Below are 16,750 nucleotides of genomic sequence, written 5' to 3'. Positions count from 1 at the left end.
ATTTTTTCTTTTCTACACCAGTTTTTGTTGTTTAGTTTGTGTCATGGCTACTGAATATTTTTCTTTCGCTGGCATTTATAGAAAAATGAGCTGCTGGAATTTAGAGTATTCATTTCTTTTATTTTGACATAAGCTTACATTGTAATTTCTTTGCATATTACAAATACATTGTATTATAACATTAATAGATGCAGTTCTACTAATAAAACTTAATACTTTAGAAATCTGACTTTTTCTTTGCGCTTCATCACACCTTTTACTATATCTTTTTTCGTGTTTTCACCTTAACAGGTAGGCTAATCTTTTTTGCTGTAAATTATTGAAGTTCCTCAATACCTCTGGTGATAAAATAGATGAATCGGTGGCTGTCATAGAACGCAGTAGAAGTAAGACTAAACTTATTCTTATCGCTTCCTTTTATTATGATTTCAGATATTTGAACTTAATGATTGGTAGGGTCAAAATTTTATGTGTCATCGAAGGCATTTCGATGACTTCAGTAAGACTGAAACACTTCATAACTACCCCAATATTTTACGCCAATGGACGTTAGTTATTTTCATTGCTTCTTTTAGATTTTGGTACTTTTCTTTTTTACTAATTATGCAATGGAATTACTTAATTTGGATCTCTTTATTAGTGCTTAATTTTCATAAATTTGCAGCCCCACACATTGGCCATCTTTATACTGCGCTGTTAGCAGATGTTTCGAATCGTTGGAAACTGCTAAAAGGTGGTGATGTTGATTTGAATAATTCGTTATTTACAACAGGAACTGATGAACATGGTTTAAAGGTAAATTTGAAATAGATTCAATTCAGTATGATTAAAAGATGAAATAGTGGCAGTGTGTTTTATATTAACCATGTAAAAAAAAAATTTTTTTTTCTCTTTTATAGCTTTCTGATCTACTGAGAGTAAATTTCCAGTCTTTTATTACTACATTAGTGACTGGATTCTTCATCCAATAGTGAATTCTGTTAATCATGTTTTCAGATCCAGCAGACTGCCACTACAGCTGGTTGTGATCCACAACGTTATTGTGATGATATTAGCGACAAATTCAAAGATTTATTTCGTGCTTTTGGCATACAGCCGAATGACTTTATTCGAACCACTGAAACACGACATAAAGAAGTTGTTAAGCATGTTTGGGTAATAATTTAATTTTCTTCGACATGTTTCCATCTGGTGTTTTATCACAAATGATTATTAATAAGTGTAAGTGCTTCAGAAGTGAATCAAGTTATAACGGGAAAAAGTAGGAGACAAACTATTTTTAGTCTAGTTCAATCCGAACTTTTTTTATGGAGTGAAAAAGTTATGCTAAATATAGAAAGAATTGGATAAACGAGGACTGATACAACGAGGTAAACATGAAGGTTGGTATTCAACCGTTGATGAGTGCTTCTATGCTAATGATGAAGTGGAAAAATTGGATGGACAGACTTCTGCAGTTTGGTTTTTTATTTTTGTTTCGTTTTTTTTTTTTTTTTTTTTTTTTTTTTCGGATTGAAATCAGCCATGATATTGCTTTGCCTAGTGAGTACTAAAAATGAGGTAGCTGTGAGTGATGAATGGATTGGCCAACAATTCAGTATTGTTTTGATTCCGTTTTTGTTACGGTTAGCTTTTATCTACCTCTTACAGATATAAAATTTAGTTTCTGTTTTTGATGGAAATGTTTCAGGTAAGTAAAAGCACGGGTTCTGTTGTCGAATGGGTGCAGGAAGAAAATTATATATTTCCTTTGTTCAAATATCTTGGCGCAGTACGAAACTGGCTTAGTAATTGCGGTAAGTTTAAAAGTTATCATCACTGTAGAGTAATTATCTTTTTTAAGATGATGTTTACGTAACTTAATTTTCACTGCTTTTCTGTTGCCTTTCATAAGCTTTTTTGCAAGCGGTAATTATTTCTGTAAAATTAATGGGTACTGTCCGTTTGATCATGTAATTTGTTGATATGTGGCACATCTTTTCAAACAGATATCAACTGATGAGCTTGAAGGGTTGTTATTTAAATTTAATAGAGAACTATAAGTCATTAAGAGCTTTTCTACTTTAACTGTTCAGCACGTTTTGCTATAATCTGTAGTTTTCAGATGTCATACGTCCGAAAGTTTATTTTCCGGAAGCACTTCAGCATGCAAGCGTGGAAAGAGATCTTTCGCTATCGAGAGATAGGAAGCGAGTCACTTGGGGTATTGCAGTACCAAATGATGAAAGTCAAACGGTGAGTTTTGAGTTACTGAATTACCATTTGTATTGAAGTTTCTATTGAAAATAAAAGGTAGTTCTGTCACTTTTGTTTTGTAGTATTATCACACTGTATAACTTATAAGTATTTTTTCTTATATTCTTTTCATTTTGGAAATATTGAATTTAGTTGATTACCGTACTTCCATACATTTATATGTTGGAATTTTATAATTTATTTAGATATATGTTTGGTTCGATGCACTAGTGAATTATTTAACAGTAAGTGGTGTTTTTTCTAACAAGAAGAGCTCAATATGGCCTCCAACATGTCAAATCGTTGGCAAAGATATTTTAAAGTAATAATTTAACTGGTTTTTATTCCAGTAATATAATTTGAGATGAAAAGTATTACTTTTTATCGCTTTTGAGTTCAATTTCTTTGATTTTTAAATTGAAGGAACTATTTATGTGGCATTTTTTTTTCCTGAATATTAATTTATAAAAAAGGTTTCATGCCGTTATTTGGCCGGCATTTTTGCTTGCACTCGATTTGCCTCTTCCGAAGCGGATATTTGTTCACAGTCACTGGCTTGTTGATGGAGTTAAGGTTCCTTTGTTTTATATGTTCTGATCGCAAAATATTGAGCATGTTCTTCTGACAGTTAATGTCACATTTATTCATTTTTTTTTTTTTTTTCTTGAGGTACTGTTTTAGATGTCAAAAAGTATTGGAAATGTGGTTGATCCATTTACTGCTTCTAAATCATTATCCGAAGAAGGATTAAGGTATTTTTTGCTTCGACAGGGAACTCCACAAAATGATGCGAGTCAGTTTCTCTTTATTTTAAAGATTTAATCTGAAAAAAATTTCGCATCTTGCTTTTTTCATTTTGTCTAATATTTTTGTTGTTTCTGTAAGTCCTTAGAATCGATAAGTAATGCAAGTGTTTGTGTTCATATATCACAGATTTCACGATGTTGAAAGCTGTTAATGTTGTCAATACGGATCTCATAAACAATGTTGGAAATTTACTGCAACGTTCAACGATTGGAAAACTCAACCCTTCTCAAACATATCCTGCATTCCATTCGGATTCGTTCCGTAATTTGTTGGAATTAGGTGAACCACTAATAGAGTCAATCAACTGTTTGACAGGTATATCTGAAGGTTTTTTTTTTTTCCACTTTCTTATCATAGTAATAACACTAGCTGTATATACTATTTTATAAATAATTAGTGAATAACTAAAAATGGATTTGTTGACTATTATATGTTATTGAGAAATCAATACGCATATTTTTTTTTTTTACATATTGGGGAACTCACTGAATATAAGTGGATATAAGAAGCAATATTATAGAAGTATATGAGGAACAGTTTGATGAATTAATGATATACAAAGCTCTTGAACTTCTTATGGATGTTATGCGGCAAACAAATGGTTTTTTTCAGTTCTATGAACCATGGAAGGAATTGGACGTTAGAAAGGTTGCTTTATAGTTTCATATATCTAAACCTATTGCTCGTTAGAGCTATTTTTTTTTTTAATTAAAGATAAATCTAGTGATCCATTGAAATTACTACTTCATTGATCAGGTATCTTCATTGCTATACATCTGTTATGAAGTGTTACGAATTTGTGGTATTTTGCTACAGCCAGTGGTACCTCATTATGCTGATCATCTGCTAAATAGGCTAGTTGTCTTTCTTATTTATTTCTTTGTTTAGAATTTTTAATCGACATATATTCTTCACTTGATGTTATAATTTTCATTTTTACTAGCTTATCGGATTGATTGTCGTGATGTAGCTAAGTTGTAGCATTTTTTTTTTTAAATATAGTTTCAAATACGCTCAATTTTTTTTAGTGTTTCTTATTACTTTTACATCTCGAAATGCATTATGCCTTATTTTGAGTTTGTTATTCAACTTTTCACATTTGTTTTTAAATTATCTTCTTTAGATTAGGGATAAAAGAAAGCGAACGAGGTTTGGATAACGTTAAGCTTATGACAGACTCGAGATACTTTGCAAGACCACTGGGTGATTGTAGTGGTCCATTTATGAACCGAATTGTTTGTACGGCCAAGGAAATTTAGTTGGACTGAAAAGCTTTCATGATGTTTATACGATTATAATTTTGATTCTAAATTTAATCGATTAGTAAAAGCTTGCTTATTTCCTTTTGGTGTGCCCAATTTTGAAGTTCTTTACATTGCTTATGTTATTTCTTTCCAATATCTTCCTGACAGACAATTTTATGCATATTTTTTTAAAGACTATTAATATGTTTTATTAGTTGCTTCAATTTAAATCAAAAGCTTCAGAATAATGTCAAATGAGGATCATCCGAAAAAACGAGCCAAAAAGGCTCCACCGCATGAATGTACTGTAATTTTGATTGATGTTGGAGCAAATATGAGTAGAGAAGGGGTTGCAACCACAGACATGCAATTAGCAAAGGATACCGTAGAATGGATCATAACAAGAAAGGTATGTTGCATTAAGTGTTAATAGAAATGAAATATTTTTGTTATTTCAGTATCTGTCCATAGGTGCTTTTTCTTGGTTGTAAATATTAGTTTTATTTGCTAAAAATTTCTGCAGGTGACAAGTTATATAGTTCGTAGTATAGTTCATTCTGCATTGATATGCTTTTTGAGTGTGCTAAATTTTAATTTTTCCACTTATCTTCATAGATCTGACATCATCATGGTATTACATCTGAATGGACTAAATAGATAGAAATTTGCAGATCGAATTCAGCAGATTTGAATTATAATTTTAATGTTTGTTTATGAGTTCTGTTTCTTAATAGGATAGGAGGACTTGATTCATTTTCTATTATTCGTGTGCTTCCATAATTCAAAAGAAGTTATGAAATTATGTTTTTAAGATATTTACCGAGTCAGTTGATAAATTTACACTGATGCTTTTCGGCTCAGAAGTAACACAAAATCCAATTACAACCGATGAAAATATCTTTTTTTATGTGGAAGAGATGCAACAAGCTAAAATTGATTGGTTGCGGTTTATTGATAAAGAAATTAAACCGAGTAAATCAACTAATGGTGACTGTAAGTTTAATTTGTATTATTATGAAGAGATATACATAGGTTGAGTTACCTTTTGGTTAATAATTCCAAGCTTTGTATCATGCACCGAAAAAAATAATAGAAGGAGGTGTTACTTAGTCAGTGTTATTGCTTTGTCACTTTCATCAGAGTGTGACTCATTGGTTCCGTAGGAATTGTGCATTTTCTCACTGTCTTTTTACGTTTTTCACGTTTCAGTTTTTGTTTCTCCTCGTTTTCTTCTATTTCTAGGTAGTAAAAATCTGTAGAAATTCATATTCCTTTCCTTATCTATTTTCAGTCCTATCTGCGCTAATTGCAGCGCTAGATTATATGCGAAATCATCTGGAAAACTATCCGGAAAGTAATATTACTGTACGAAATATTCTTCTGGTAACAAATCTTGGTGGTTTTGATGGAAATATGGATGAAGAATGCATAGAAACAATTATAAATGGCATGAAAGCACTTGAAATCAATTTTAATGTTGTGTAAGATTTCTTAGGCTTTTGTACATCAAATTAAAAACGTAACTTAAAAAAAGTTTTATGTATATATCTCACTTTAAGGATAAAATTTTGAATTAATTCTAGAGGTCCATCATTTGGAAAGTTAAGCAAACCTAAGGACGAGATCATTTCAACTGAAGAATCAGCCATAGAACTAGAAGAATCAAAACTGTCTAATACAACGCAGTCGTTCAAAATGGAACCAGCTGAACGTATATTGACAGATATTTTGACACAAACTGATGGTGTCATTTATTCTTTTGCGTGAGTTTTTTTTTAATTGATATTAGTTTTATTTTTGATTCCTGCTGATAAACAAGTTTTAAGTTTGAAAAAAAAAAAAAAAAGTTGCTTTCTATCTTTTTCGTATAATTATAATTTATAATTAATTTAGTGAAGCTTTACCAGTGCTGCAACGCTTTGTGCCTCGAAAAGTGAAAGTTCGTGGTCAAAAATTTTATCTGGAACTGGGGATTGATTTCAAATTGCCTTTACAAATGTATAAAAAGATTCAGCCAGCTAATTTCAAACTTGCTACACAGAAGTATGCATCGATAACCGATGTTCAGGTTATTCTCTTATCTGTCACGTTTGAGTTTTTTTGACTGTACTGTGCAATGTGAATATCGTCATTATTAGTTTTTTATAGCTGAAACGTAAAACAGTATATGAAAAATGTGTAAAAGATGAGAAAGTTGACGATGGCGATGGCAGTGCTGATAGTAACTTATCTCAGGGATCTAGTTCAAAAATATCTAAAGAACAAACTATAAAAGGTTCTGTTATAGTTTTTTTATATAAGGAACTATATAAATATGTAATATGGGATTTCATAGTCATTTTTAAATAGTTTTAAAAGTATTTTGTTTTTGAGAATCTTTTTTTGTACTAATAGTTTTGTACATTCGCAAAGATTTCATACTTGCTTTAAAATCACGATGATTATCTTTATATTTAAAATATTTTGTCGTAAGCCGCTTACATTAGTGGATAGTAACATATTGGCTGAAACTTAAATTATTGCATTTATTTTTCTTTTTTAAAGTAGTTTTAAGTTATTGGAGCGTGTTTTGATTCTAGGATATAAATTTGGAACAACAATTGTTCCTTACAATGAAGAAGATCAAAAAGAATATGGGTGGAAACCGGAAAATCGTTGTTTGAAGCTCATACAATTTGCGAAGAGATCTCAAGTAAACGAAAGAGATAACTTTTTTTAGCCAGTTTATTTAGTGGTGATTTTAGTGCTTTGTGGAATGACATTACTAATGAAAATGACTTGCCCTGCTTGGAATATTGTCAAATGGTCTGCCAAAGTAATTTATTTCTTCCTTAGTATATTTGACGTGTCTTAATATATTTCTTGGTACTTGCTTTAAATTTTTTGAACAAATTTTTATGATATATTTATAATGAAATTCAAGGATGAAAGGAATTATATTTCCAGCTATATGTTTTGATGTAATTAATGCTTGGTTAATGTAATTTTTAGTTCAGATATTGGAACATTATATGATGGATGGTGGCGCTTGTTATTTTATTCCACCAGCTCTCGATAGGGTAATTACTTATGGTTTTAGCAACGATTAGTGAATTTCTACTTTCTTTTTTGTAAATTTAAGCGAATATTTTAGAGTGCATGCATTGCTATATCAGCACTTGTAAATGCGATGATCGCTGAAGATAGTGTTGCTTTAACTCGATATGTTTATAGTGCTGCATCACATCCTCGAATCATGGGTCTATTTCCAAGAAGGAGTAAGAGAGGAGTCGATGTATGCTTTAAGAAATATTTATTTTATTAATGATAGTTAAAAATAACAATATATCATTGCTTGCATAGTTTGCTTAGTATATGTTGATTAATATCGTTTTTTAGATGTTTGTGGGCATTAAATTGCCATTTTATGAAGATTTTCGTGGACTTGATTTTCCGCAGCTGAATAGTCCTACAACTGAACCAAAAAGTGCGGTTGTGTTTTTCTTTTTGCAGTTGTACTTTTCTCTGTTTAATATTTGTGAGAAATAGCGGTTGTATGCTCATTTTTGCTGTCTTTGTGAAAGTTTTCATATTTCATAAATTTTTTTTAGAAGTTTTTCAAGAAAAGGACTGTCCCAAAACTGAACAAATTATTGCTTCGTAATTGAATTTTACAACAATAGTTTCTGTAAAGATTTTTATATTACATTAGACGATCACTTTGGCATTCATAGTACTCGTTCTATTTTGCTATGTGACATTTTGCAGATTTAAATGGAGAATTTCAATTTTTTTATCTAAACAAATTACTGATGTGTATCTTTCTTTTCAGGCGATGACCTTAAGGCAATGCATGCACTTGTCGAAGCAATGGATCTCACTAAGGCTCATTTGTGAGTTCAATTTTGTCGAGTTTTTACCATGAAAATTTTTTTACCAGAGTATAAGAAATTCAAAAATTGCAACTTGAATGCCAAAAAAAAAAAAAATTTTAAAGAAATTTATATGTTATCAACTTCTCTTAATCAATCAATGAAATCAATAAAATTTAGTAATTCGGAAACAGGACAATTTGAGGAATCTCTACGTCCGCGTGATGTACCCAATCCAAAATTGCAAAATGTTTGCAATGCTATGAAGTATCGTGCATTACATCCAAATATACCATTGCCTGCTTTCGACGATAAATTACTGGGTGGTTTGCTTGAGCCGAATGCTTTTCTACTGAAGCGTGCAAAGTTGATGTTAAATTTTTTATATATTAATTAATACGTTAATATTAGTCACTGTAATTTTTGTACTCTGGTGGATGGGTAAAATATGCAGAAGGAAGAAGGAAGATTTTGTTGCATACTTAACTATGAAAGTATAATAAATTAACAACTGAAGTAATATACCTGATTGAAATGCTAATTGCTCATCATTACCATTATATATCGTTGAATATAATAGTTCTCTGCAGTGAATCATTGAATTATCTGAAAGCTAACTTTCCAACAATTGAATCACCAAGCAAAAAACAACACGTAAAAGAAGGCAAGGAAGAAATATTACCCGTGTTAGTGTTTGTTATTGTAATTAGTGCATGTTTTATCATTCGTCAGTTAAGTACCAGTTAATTATTATTTCTTGATGAGCAGCAAATATAAGATTTGATATATTAATTGTTGCTCAAATGGTCTCTTGGGTTCTTAATTATTTCAGTCTTTATTTTTATTCTAACAATTTTTAATTTTATTCAGTTTTTCTTTTGATATTTATTATAATCACTTAATTTTTTCAGAATAAGAATAGATAATAGTGTGCTACCAGAAAGTAGCAAATTTATAAAAACCGATGAAATGGATGTGTGATTATATGATTTACAGTGGCATTAGTTATATGGTTTTTATTCTGTTCTATGCTATGTTTAGCTTTCCAGAATACCTCAAGTATTTCACATTTATTCAAAAATTCGCTTAACATAAATGTAGTACTTCCTATCGAATAAAACTAGTGAAAGCTCAAGCACCAGGTGTTCCGAGATTTAATATTCCATCAGTTTTGTCTTTCTTTCTTATAATTAAATCCAGAAAAAAGAAAAATATTGAGAACATCTCCACATATCTTATATAAATTAGACACAAATATAATTCAACCATTTTATACTTTCATTAGAGGTTTTGCTAGTTTGTCAAGGTTAATGAAACCTGCTAGTTTATCTTATGGATATTTGTATTATATGTATTTGCTTCATATGGATTTCTCACTTTATTAGTTGTTAATTTCTTATCTTACTTGTGAAAAAATTTTTGTTCTCTCCATTGTAATGAACTTTATTTTAATATATCCCACTGAGAGTTAGTATACTGTAGTCTTTTCATCAGGTAAAATAAAAGTTGGTCCTGTAAATGTTTCAAGTTCATTTTATAGTAAAATTGTTAATCTAGTATTGATGTTTTACTTACGACGTTTTCTTTACCGATTGATTATTGTGCATCAAAATTATTTAACCAAATCTTCAATCGTAGTTTGAATATTTGGATATTTAAAAATTGTATTATTTGAATAGAAAATTACTATATTGAGTACAACAAACAATTTTTTTTTTTTTTTTTTTGTTGATTAGTTTTGTTAGTTTTTTTGATTTCCATGTAAAAAATGATGGTTTCTCATTCTTTATTATATTTACATTTATTCTATCATATTAAGTGTTAAATTGTACTGTTTATGTTTTGATTGAATAACTAGAATTATATTAATGAACATAAGCGTTAATAGATAGAATTGTGCTATGGAATTTAAAGTGACAGATTAATGTTAATGAAATCAAGTATAATTCAGGCGATGCGATGAATTTGGTTGAAAGATTAGATTTGCAACCCAAAGAAATCGATTACTTAAAATTATCTGATGAGGTCATTGATTTATTTTCTAATTACACTAGTCTTTATTTCGCATAGAACTTATTTTCAAAATATAAGTCATTATTAGATTTCTAATTTCTTCACTGTTTAATATAATTTCAGGGCAAACTGCTGATATGTGGATCAAATGGTCATGTCAATTCTCCGAATAAACAAAATTTGCGACTAAAGCTACGTCTGGAAGCTCGTCGTCGCATGTGGAAGCATAAACTAGAATCATTACCAAGTGATGAAGATATTGAGGTGTGTTTATGTTACGGTTTTTTAAGTAAAAATTATTTTTGTTGACATTTTTTTTATTTGTTGATTTCTTACTTGTTCATTTCCAATAGAATTGTTTCCATATTTCATTACAACTTCAATAAATTTTCTCCCAAATTATGAAATTTGTTTCAGTTGTTTTGTAGTAACTTGCGGAAAAGTGCAATTCTTTCAAGAAGTGATGATGGCAGACTTGTTGATTACTACAAATATAAAGTTAGTAACTATAAATGTTCTCCAATTTTTTTTTTTTTTTTTTTTTTGCAAAATTTATATCGAAATAAATTTAATCCAGCTTATCATTTTAAAATAAATGTTTTGAGTAATGTATTGAGCGTTTCTTCAATTAATACTAATATTTTCTCCAGCGTGCAGTAAATATCGCTTCGAATGCTTTACAAAATTTTTTGTCTGCGGAAACATTTATGGATTTACTTCAAATTAGCAACACTAAAGATGAAGGATATGTAGCTGTTGATTTTATTATCAATTATTTGGTGACTAAAAAAGAGAAATTAACCAGATTGATCCATTTACACTATTATGATTCTGCGGGCAAAGGGTATCTATCAGTAATGGTGATCATTTTCTTTTGTTATTGATTAAAATGAATATATTTCAAAGTGTAATTTCGAACTCTTGCAGATACAATTCACTGTTTATACTTATTTGAATCTTTTTTTCAAATTATTTTTCTAGGATTTACGAGATTTTTTAATGATGGAAGTGCTACCTCAAATACCTTCTCTTGCAAATTTAAATGTAAGTCATATTACAATAAGAAATTCTCAATTCAACGGTTAATATTATACCTTTCACAATGCAGAGACTGCTACCTAATCGGAAATAAAAAATCAGACTTTTGGTAAAAAATTATATAGTATTGTAGTATATTGCTGATATAGCTATGTATATATTAGTAGAAGAGTTTCATATTTTCAATTTTTAATATATAGTATTGTAGTATATTGCTGATATAGCTATGTATATATTAGTAGAAGAGTTTCATATTTTCAATTTTTAATATATAGTATTGTAGTATATTGCTGATATAGCTATGTATATATTAGTAGAAGAGTTTCATATTTTCAATTTTTAATTAAATGTTGTTTAATTGACGCATTGGTCGAGCATATATATATATTTTTCATTCCTTCTTCTTTTCTTAGGATGAAGAACCAATGCTATTGGATTATTATTTATGTATGGCTACACAAAAAATTTTCTTTTTACTCGATACGATGCAGCAAAAAAAAATTCGCACAGTTGATATTGTAGCTAGTCGATTATTAGAAGAATTTGAGGCCTTAAATGAATCAACAGGTGTTAATAACAGTGATGATAATATAGCTGCAGAAAATGAACAAGAAGCATCACAAATTAGTACATTGAATTGGTTTGTTTTCATATTAATTTTATATATTATGTCAGCTTATAATTCATATACTTCAAATTTGTTACAAAAAAAGGGAAAACGAAATTCAATTTCGAATGAGTTAAGCATAATGTTATTAGTGAATTCAATAGTTGCTTTTTTTTTTTTTACTTTTTTTTTTTTTTTTTTTTAATGATAACAAGATAGCAAATACGAACAGAGTATGTACGGCTAAGCAAAAAATCTATTGATAAATCAAAAAAGGATATTACTTAAGCTATATTTGCACTAACAAATTCTGGAGTACAGAAGCTTGTTATACAAATATGCTTTTCATATAATGTTTGCCTTCTCCTTTTTTTCTTTTTTCTCTTGATTTGCAGGTTTTCGAAACGGAACTGTTTAAGAATAAAAGATATGTATGAGCAGCTTGATACAGATGGCAATGGACTTTTGAGTTTTTCAGAAATGACTGATTTTCAACGTGTTACTAACTCTTTTATGCAGAGGTTTTTCAGTTTTTTTTTCGTTAAAATTTTCTGAGTAACATTATTTCTTGGAATCTGACTTGAAAGTTTGTATCAAAATTCGTGTTTTTTTAGAGTTTTTGAAGTTCAGCAAACATATGATAATGATGAACTTGACTTGAGAGGATTTTGTGACCTTATATTTGCAATGGAACATAAGTCAGTAAGTTTACGTGTATTTTGGGCATCTTTAATAATATTAAAAATATTAATTTTGGGCGTCTTTAATAATAAGGTTGATATGCTGCTATTTTTGTTATTTTAATGCATTTTTTTTCTCATAATCAGCTTATTTCTTTATTCAATTGTTTATTTATCTATTTTTAATGTGGAAAATTTAGGATCGTTCCTCATTGAGTTATTACTTTCGAGTGTTGGATGTTGATGGTGATAATTTATTAACTGCTTCGGATTTAAATTTTTTCTATCGCGATCTTGCGAAAATGCTAGAAGATTGCCTCTCGGATGATAATTCGCAGAAAGTACCTTCATTCGAGGATATCAAAAATGAGATATTCGATATGTGTCATTCAAAAAACACTGATGGGTACGGCACAAAAATATTTCCTTTTTGATTTAATTAGTGATTTACATAATCTTTAATTTATTCAACATATTATTTACGTAAAATGAAGTTTTGACTTTCGAAGTTTCAGGATAACATTAAAAGAACTAATTTCATCAGGCAAAGGTGATACTGTGGTAGGTATGTTAACTGATCTTGATGCTTTTCTTGAATATGAAAATCGTGAAGATGTTATTTATGAAGAATGATTTTTTTCGGTGTATAGTGCATATATTTTACTTAATTAGTAACTTAACTGTGCTTCTTGCTGATAATGAGATGAAATATGAACAGCGATATAAAATATTAGCTATTATACCGGAAGTCGTTATTGAATATAACTTTATGATGGAAATGTTCATTTTATGTCTTAACTGTAGATCATCTACAACAGCAATTTCTATTCATGATTTTTTATTCTTATTATGAAATTCATATATTGACCAAAGGTGACAGATATTCCTGATATAATCACTGTCTTTGATTTTCCAGTAAACTAGTATATTTATTGAACATTTTCTTATAATGAAAATATTTTTGAAAGTTTTTAATGATATACCAGTAGTTATTTTGAATAGATTGACGATGCTGTCCTCTGTTTGATATCACTGATATATTTTGAAGGTATGTTTAACTCAATAAAGATATATTATTCATTGAAATATGCTTTCATATTAATCAATTATTGTTTTTTCGTGCTTTTTATATTATCATAATGTTGTTATATCTCTCAACATTATATTCAATACTGAAAAACAATTCCATTTAATTTCATTTCTCTTCTCTCATCCATTAAGTATCTCCAGAATATTCTTCGATTTTATACATTTGATGTATTTTTGTACATTATTTTTCTTCGTTCTTATACATTGTTTTTTTTTTTTCATTAATATAAAATAAAAATTCAATTGCTGTGTTATTTTTTTCTTGGGTTTCGTCAGTTTCCCTATGCAATTTTTGCTTATTTAATATCGCTTACTTAATATTATGAATATAGTAATAATAGTAGCAGTCAGATTTGTTTAAAAGCAGTAAGAAGTTTCCACATTGATTGTGCTTTATTTGTTTGATAGTATTTATTATAATCTATATTTATCATCTATGCTTTAATGCTTCAGAGTTTGCTTACTAGAATGGAAGAAAAAGGATTTATATCATTACCAACAGAAGTGGATAAAATTATAGATCCATTTGTTGATGTTGGTAATTTGCTTATCATTGATAATGATCCTGTAATAGACGAAGGTTCAACAAAGTAAGGTTTTCTGTCTCATTATTTCAAGTGACTACCTCTTTTTGTATTTTTCGTTTATGGTTTACGTTTGCTTGTTCAGTGTTAGAACACATTTTAAACTATGTGCTGATATTGGGCTCTGATAAGCATAACAAGTCTTTTTATTTGAACTGTAATAATTTTTATAGCAAGCTAAGCGAGAATGAACTATCAGCAAGAGTACGAGATAATGCGCAATTCTTGTTTAATAAAATATGGGAGTTGGAGAGAAAACGGATTGATGAAGCTCTCTGTGCAAAAGTATGCTTTTAATTATACTTACTTACCCATGAATCTTTTATTGATCCAAATTATACGAATTTCAAGTGTTGTTGATTAATTTCAATATTGAAAACCGGTAAAACTTGAAAATATTTTATAAATACACTATCAGATTTAATTTCTTACTTTGCAGTTACCAGCAACATTGTTTCGACTTCCTCGAGAAAAACCGTTACCATCTGAACGTCAGCAAACGAAATGGGAACAGTATGCGCAACAGAAAGGAATACGAAAAAAAAAGAAAGATCGAAAAGTTTTTGATGAACAAACTCAGGTTGGAGCTTAATTAGTTAGGTTTTTTTGTAAATAACGACCTGAAATTGGAATAAAATACATTACCTAACTTAATAAAATTGTCTTATTCCTATATCTATAATATAGTTTGGATAACGAAAGTCTAGTTTTTTTAAGGAGTGGAGAGCGAGGTATGGATATAAAAGTGTTAAAAATAATAATGCTAAAGAATGGCTAATCGAAATACCAGATAACAAAGGTAGCACCATTTTTTAAAAAATGATTCTTGCGGTACTGGGAATTAATAATTAACTTTTAGCTGTTGCAGTAAATAAAGCAAACTGTTTTCTCTTTTATAATCTGAAATTGATAGAATGAACTATGTGATGTTGGAATATCAAGGAAGTCATGTCATATAAAAAATCCCAGAGTTCGAAGGTTCAATTCAGTGTTAACATGGATGGACGAACGAATAGTAATTTGAATTTTTGTGGATCTTTTTATAATATCTCTTAATTTATATAATTTTGAGCATAAAGTTTAGATCCTATGATTGATTATTTTGATGAACGACAAAAAGCCAAGAAAGAAAAAGTGCACAAAAATGAAATGCAGCGTTTACGCAACATCGCACGCTTAAAAGGAATTTCATCAGCAAACGCAACTCCTCTTGGTATTGCCGTTGATTTAAATAATCGGGATAGACATGAGGTTGGATTACGCAAATTATTTTCATTATCCAAATTGATATCTCAAGTTCAAGAAAAAAGATGCACATTTTAAATGATTCCGTGCATATCAGCTTTGAACATATCTTTCTATTATTATGATGAGGTTATCATGATATTTCTTCAAAAAGAGTTTAATGCTTAAATATAATATAGGGTTATATCTGGAAGATATAACTAATTATAAATATGATAAAAACAGTCGACCAAACATTTCAAGTTATATTGTCCTTTACCAAACATTTTCCTCTGCTGGAAGTATTACTATTTTTGTTGTAGTAAAAAGTTAAAAACTTTTCCTCTCATTTTTACAGCTAGTAAATCAGATAAATCGAGCGCGATATTCTACTGCATCATGTGGTGCATTTCAACCAGCAATTAAAAATGAAAAGAAATTGCTGAAGACAGGTAAACATCACAAGGTAACTTTTAACTTGTTATAGTGCAGTTTCATATTTTCCAATAGAAAAAGAAATAGAATGAACGAAATGATAGTAGGACACTTTTTTATGAAAACTGAAGTGACGTGGATTTTTTGCCAACGATTATTTTGCAGTATGAACCGAATGAGGTGGGTGTTTCTGGTGAACAAAAAAAGCAGTTGCAAATTTTGGATAGATTGTCTTCCAAAAAAAGTGATTTGAACGAAACGCGTTTGACAGCCAGTCAGCAAGGCAATCAGCAACAGTAAGTAGCAATTTAAAAATTCTTTAGAAGTGATTGAAAATCAAAATGTTCCATCAGTGATTATGCGAATCTTGATACTATGAGCTTTGATCATTCAGTATAGTGTAAATCATCTAATGATGATAATAGAGATGCATAACCATACTTTAGGTTCACTGAAATAACCTATGAAAATAGTCCAGTAAATATATGAAATAATCCATTTGATGACTAGACTATCGATTGTTGTCATAGAAATGTAAAATAACGGCGGCTCCAGCATTTGAATTGAATGTATTTAAGAAATGTGGACAAAAACCAAAGTAAGAAACCGAAGCGATCAAAATCATCTATTCATCGGCAGCAGCATTTCCAAAATAAATTGAAAAAGATGAAAAAAACACGCGGGAATAGCATGAAAATGGGAAAGCAAAAGAAAGGTCGTGGTGGAAAATGATCCCATTTTCAATGATTTTTTTTTCTGTTCACATATTAATTCTTGTTGTTTTCTATCAATTTGTTGGAAAAAAAATTCTATTTTAGTTATGATATGATTTTATTATGAAATAAAGTACACATTTATGATAATTTGACTTGATTAACATTAGCTGAACCACATGCTATCTTATATTCCCTTATATCAAGGAAAGTGACAAATGACATTAAAA

The 16,750-nt window shown here is 29.4% G+C and overlaps 4 protein-coding genes across 6 annotated transcripts; all 4 read left to right on the top strand.

The window, feature by feature from the left end:
- Positions 1 to 490: 490 nt before the first annotated feature.
- On the top strand, positions 491 to 3,930 carry Bm7240 (methionyl-tRNA synthetase, putative; the record flags this gene model as incomplete). The annotated part of the gene is made up of 12 exons (XM_001902306.2): positions 491 to 548; positions 665 to 795; positions 997 to 1,155; positions 1,337 to 1,456; positions 1,691 to 1,796; positions 2,105 to 2,235; positions 2,442 to 2,557; positions 2,709 to 2,808; positions 2,917 to 3,028; positions 3,169 to 3,357; positions 3,563 to 3,690; positions 3,799 to 3,930. 12 exons carry the CDS (start codon positions 491 to 493, stop codon positions 3,928 to 3,930), a joined length of 1,482 nt encoding a protein of 493 aa, XP_001902341.2.
- A 603-nt stretch (positions 3,931 to 4,533) lies between these two features.
- Positions 4,534 to 9,118, top strand: Bma-cku-80 (the record flags this gene model as incomplete). 2 transcript variants are annotated; one of them, XM_043074831.1, is made up of 14 exons in its annotated part: positions 4,534 to 4,695; positions 5,099 to 5,279; positions 5,599 to 5,767; positions 5,870 to 6,049; positions 6,180 to 6,354; positions 6,435 to 6,561; positions 6,866 to 6,978; positions 7,283 to 7,345; positions 7,420 to 7,560; positions 7,665 to 7,752; positions 8,098 to 8,158; positions 8,318 to 8,509; positions 8,728 to 8,823; positions 9,049 to 9,118. In XM_043074831.1, the coding sequence occupies 14 exons, from the start codon at positions 4,534 to 4,536 to the stop codon at positions 9,116 to 9,118; spliced, it is 1,818 nt and encodes a 605-aa protein (XP_042930765.1). The 2 variants fall into 2 exon arrangements, with proteins under 2 accessions (XP_042930765.1, XP_001902342.2); XM_001902307.2 differs by having other exon boundaries at positions 5,578 to 5,767; positions 8,318 to 8,503.
- A 978-nt stretch (positions 9,119 to 10,096) lies between these two features.
- On the top strand, positions 10,097 to 13,108 carry Bma-rsa-1 (the record flags this gene model as incomplete). Of its 2 annotated transcripts, XM_001902308.1 has the most annotated exons (10): positions 10,097 to 10,162; positions 10,274 to 10,414; positions 10,568 to 10,648; positions 10,801 to 11,010; positions 11,132 to 11,194; positions 11,602 to 11,828; positions 12,191 to 12,316; positions 12,410 to 12,497; positions 12,676 to 12,881; positions 12,991 to 13,108. In XM_001902308.1, the coding sequence occupies 10 exons, from the start codon at positions 10,097 to 10,099 to the stop codon at positions 13,106 to 13,108; spliced, it is 1,326 nt and encodes a 441-aa protein (XP_001902343.1). The 2 variants fall into 2 exon arrangements, with proteins under 2 accessions (XP_001902343.1, XP_042930764.1); XM_043074830.1 differs by lacking the exon at positions 10,097 to 10,162 and having other exon boundaries at positions 10,367 to 10,414.
- Positions 13,109 to 14,032: 924 nt separating this feature from the next.
- On the top strand, positions 14,033 to 16,539 carry Bma-rrbs-1 (Ribosome biogenesis regulatory protein, putative; the record flags this gene model as incomplete). The annotated part of the gene is made up of 8 exons (XM_043074829.1): positions 14,033 to 14,154; positions 14,322 to 14,433; positions 14,588 to 14,728; positions 14,866 to 14,947; positions 15,233 to 15,399; positions 15,731 to 15,838; positions 15,973 to 16,103; positions 16,386 to 16,539. 8 exons carry the CDS (start codon positions 14,033 to 14,035, stop codon positions 16,537 to 16,539), a joined length of 1,017 nt encoding a protein of 338 aa, XP_042930763.1.
- Between the last annotated feature and the right edge of the window lie 211 nt (positions 16,540 to 16,750).

The sequence above is a fragment of the Brugia malayi genome (assembly GCF_000002995.4).
Source record: "Brugia malayi strain FR3 genome assembly, contig: Bm_v4_ChrX_scaffold_001, whole genome shotgun sequence".
Taxonomy (NCBI): domain Eukaryota; kingdom Metazoa; phylum Nematoda; class Chromadorea; order Rhabditida; family Onchocercidae; genus Brugia; species Brugia malayi.
Note: the sequence above shows the minus strand (reverse complement) of the source record. Positions and strands in the feature narration are given on the sequence as shown.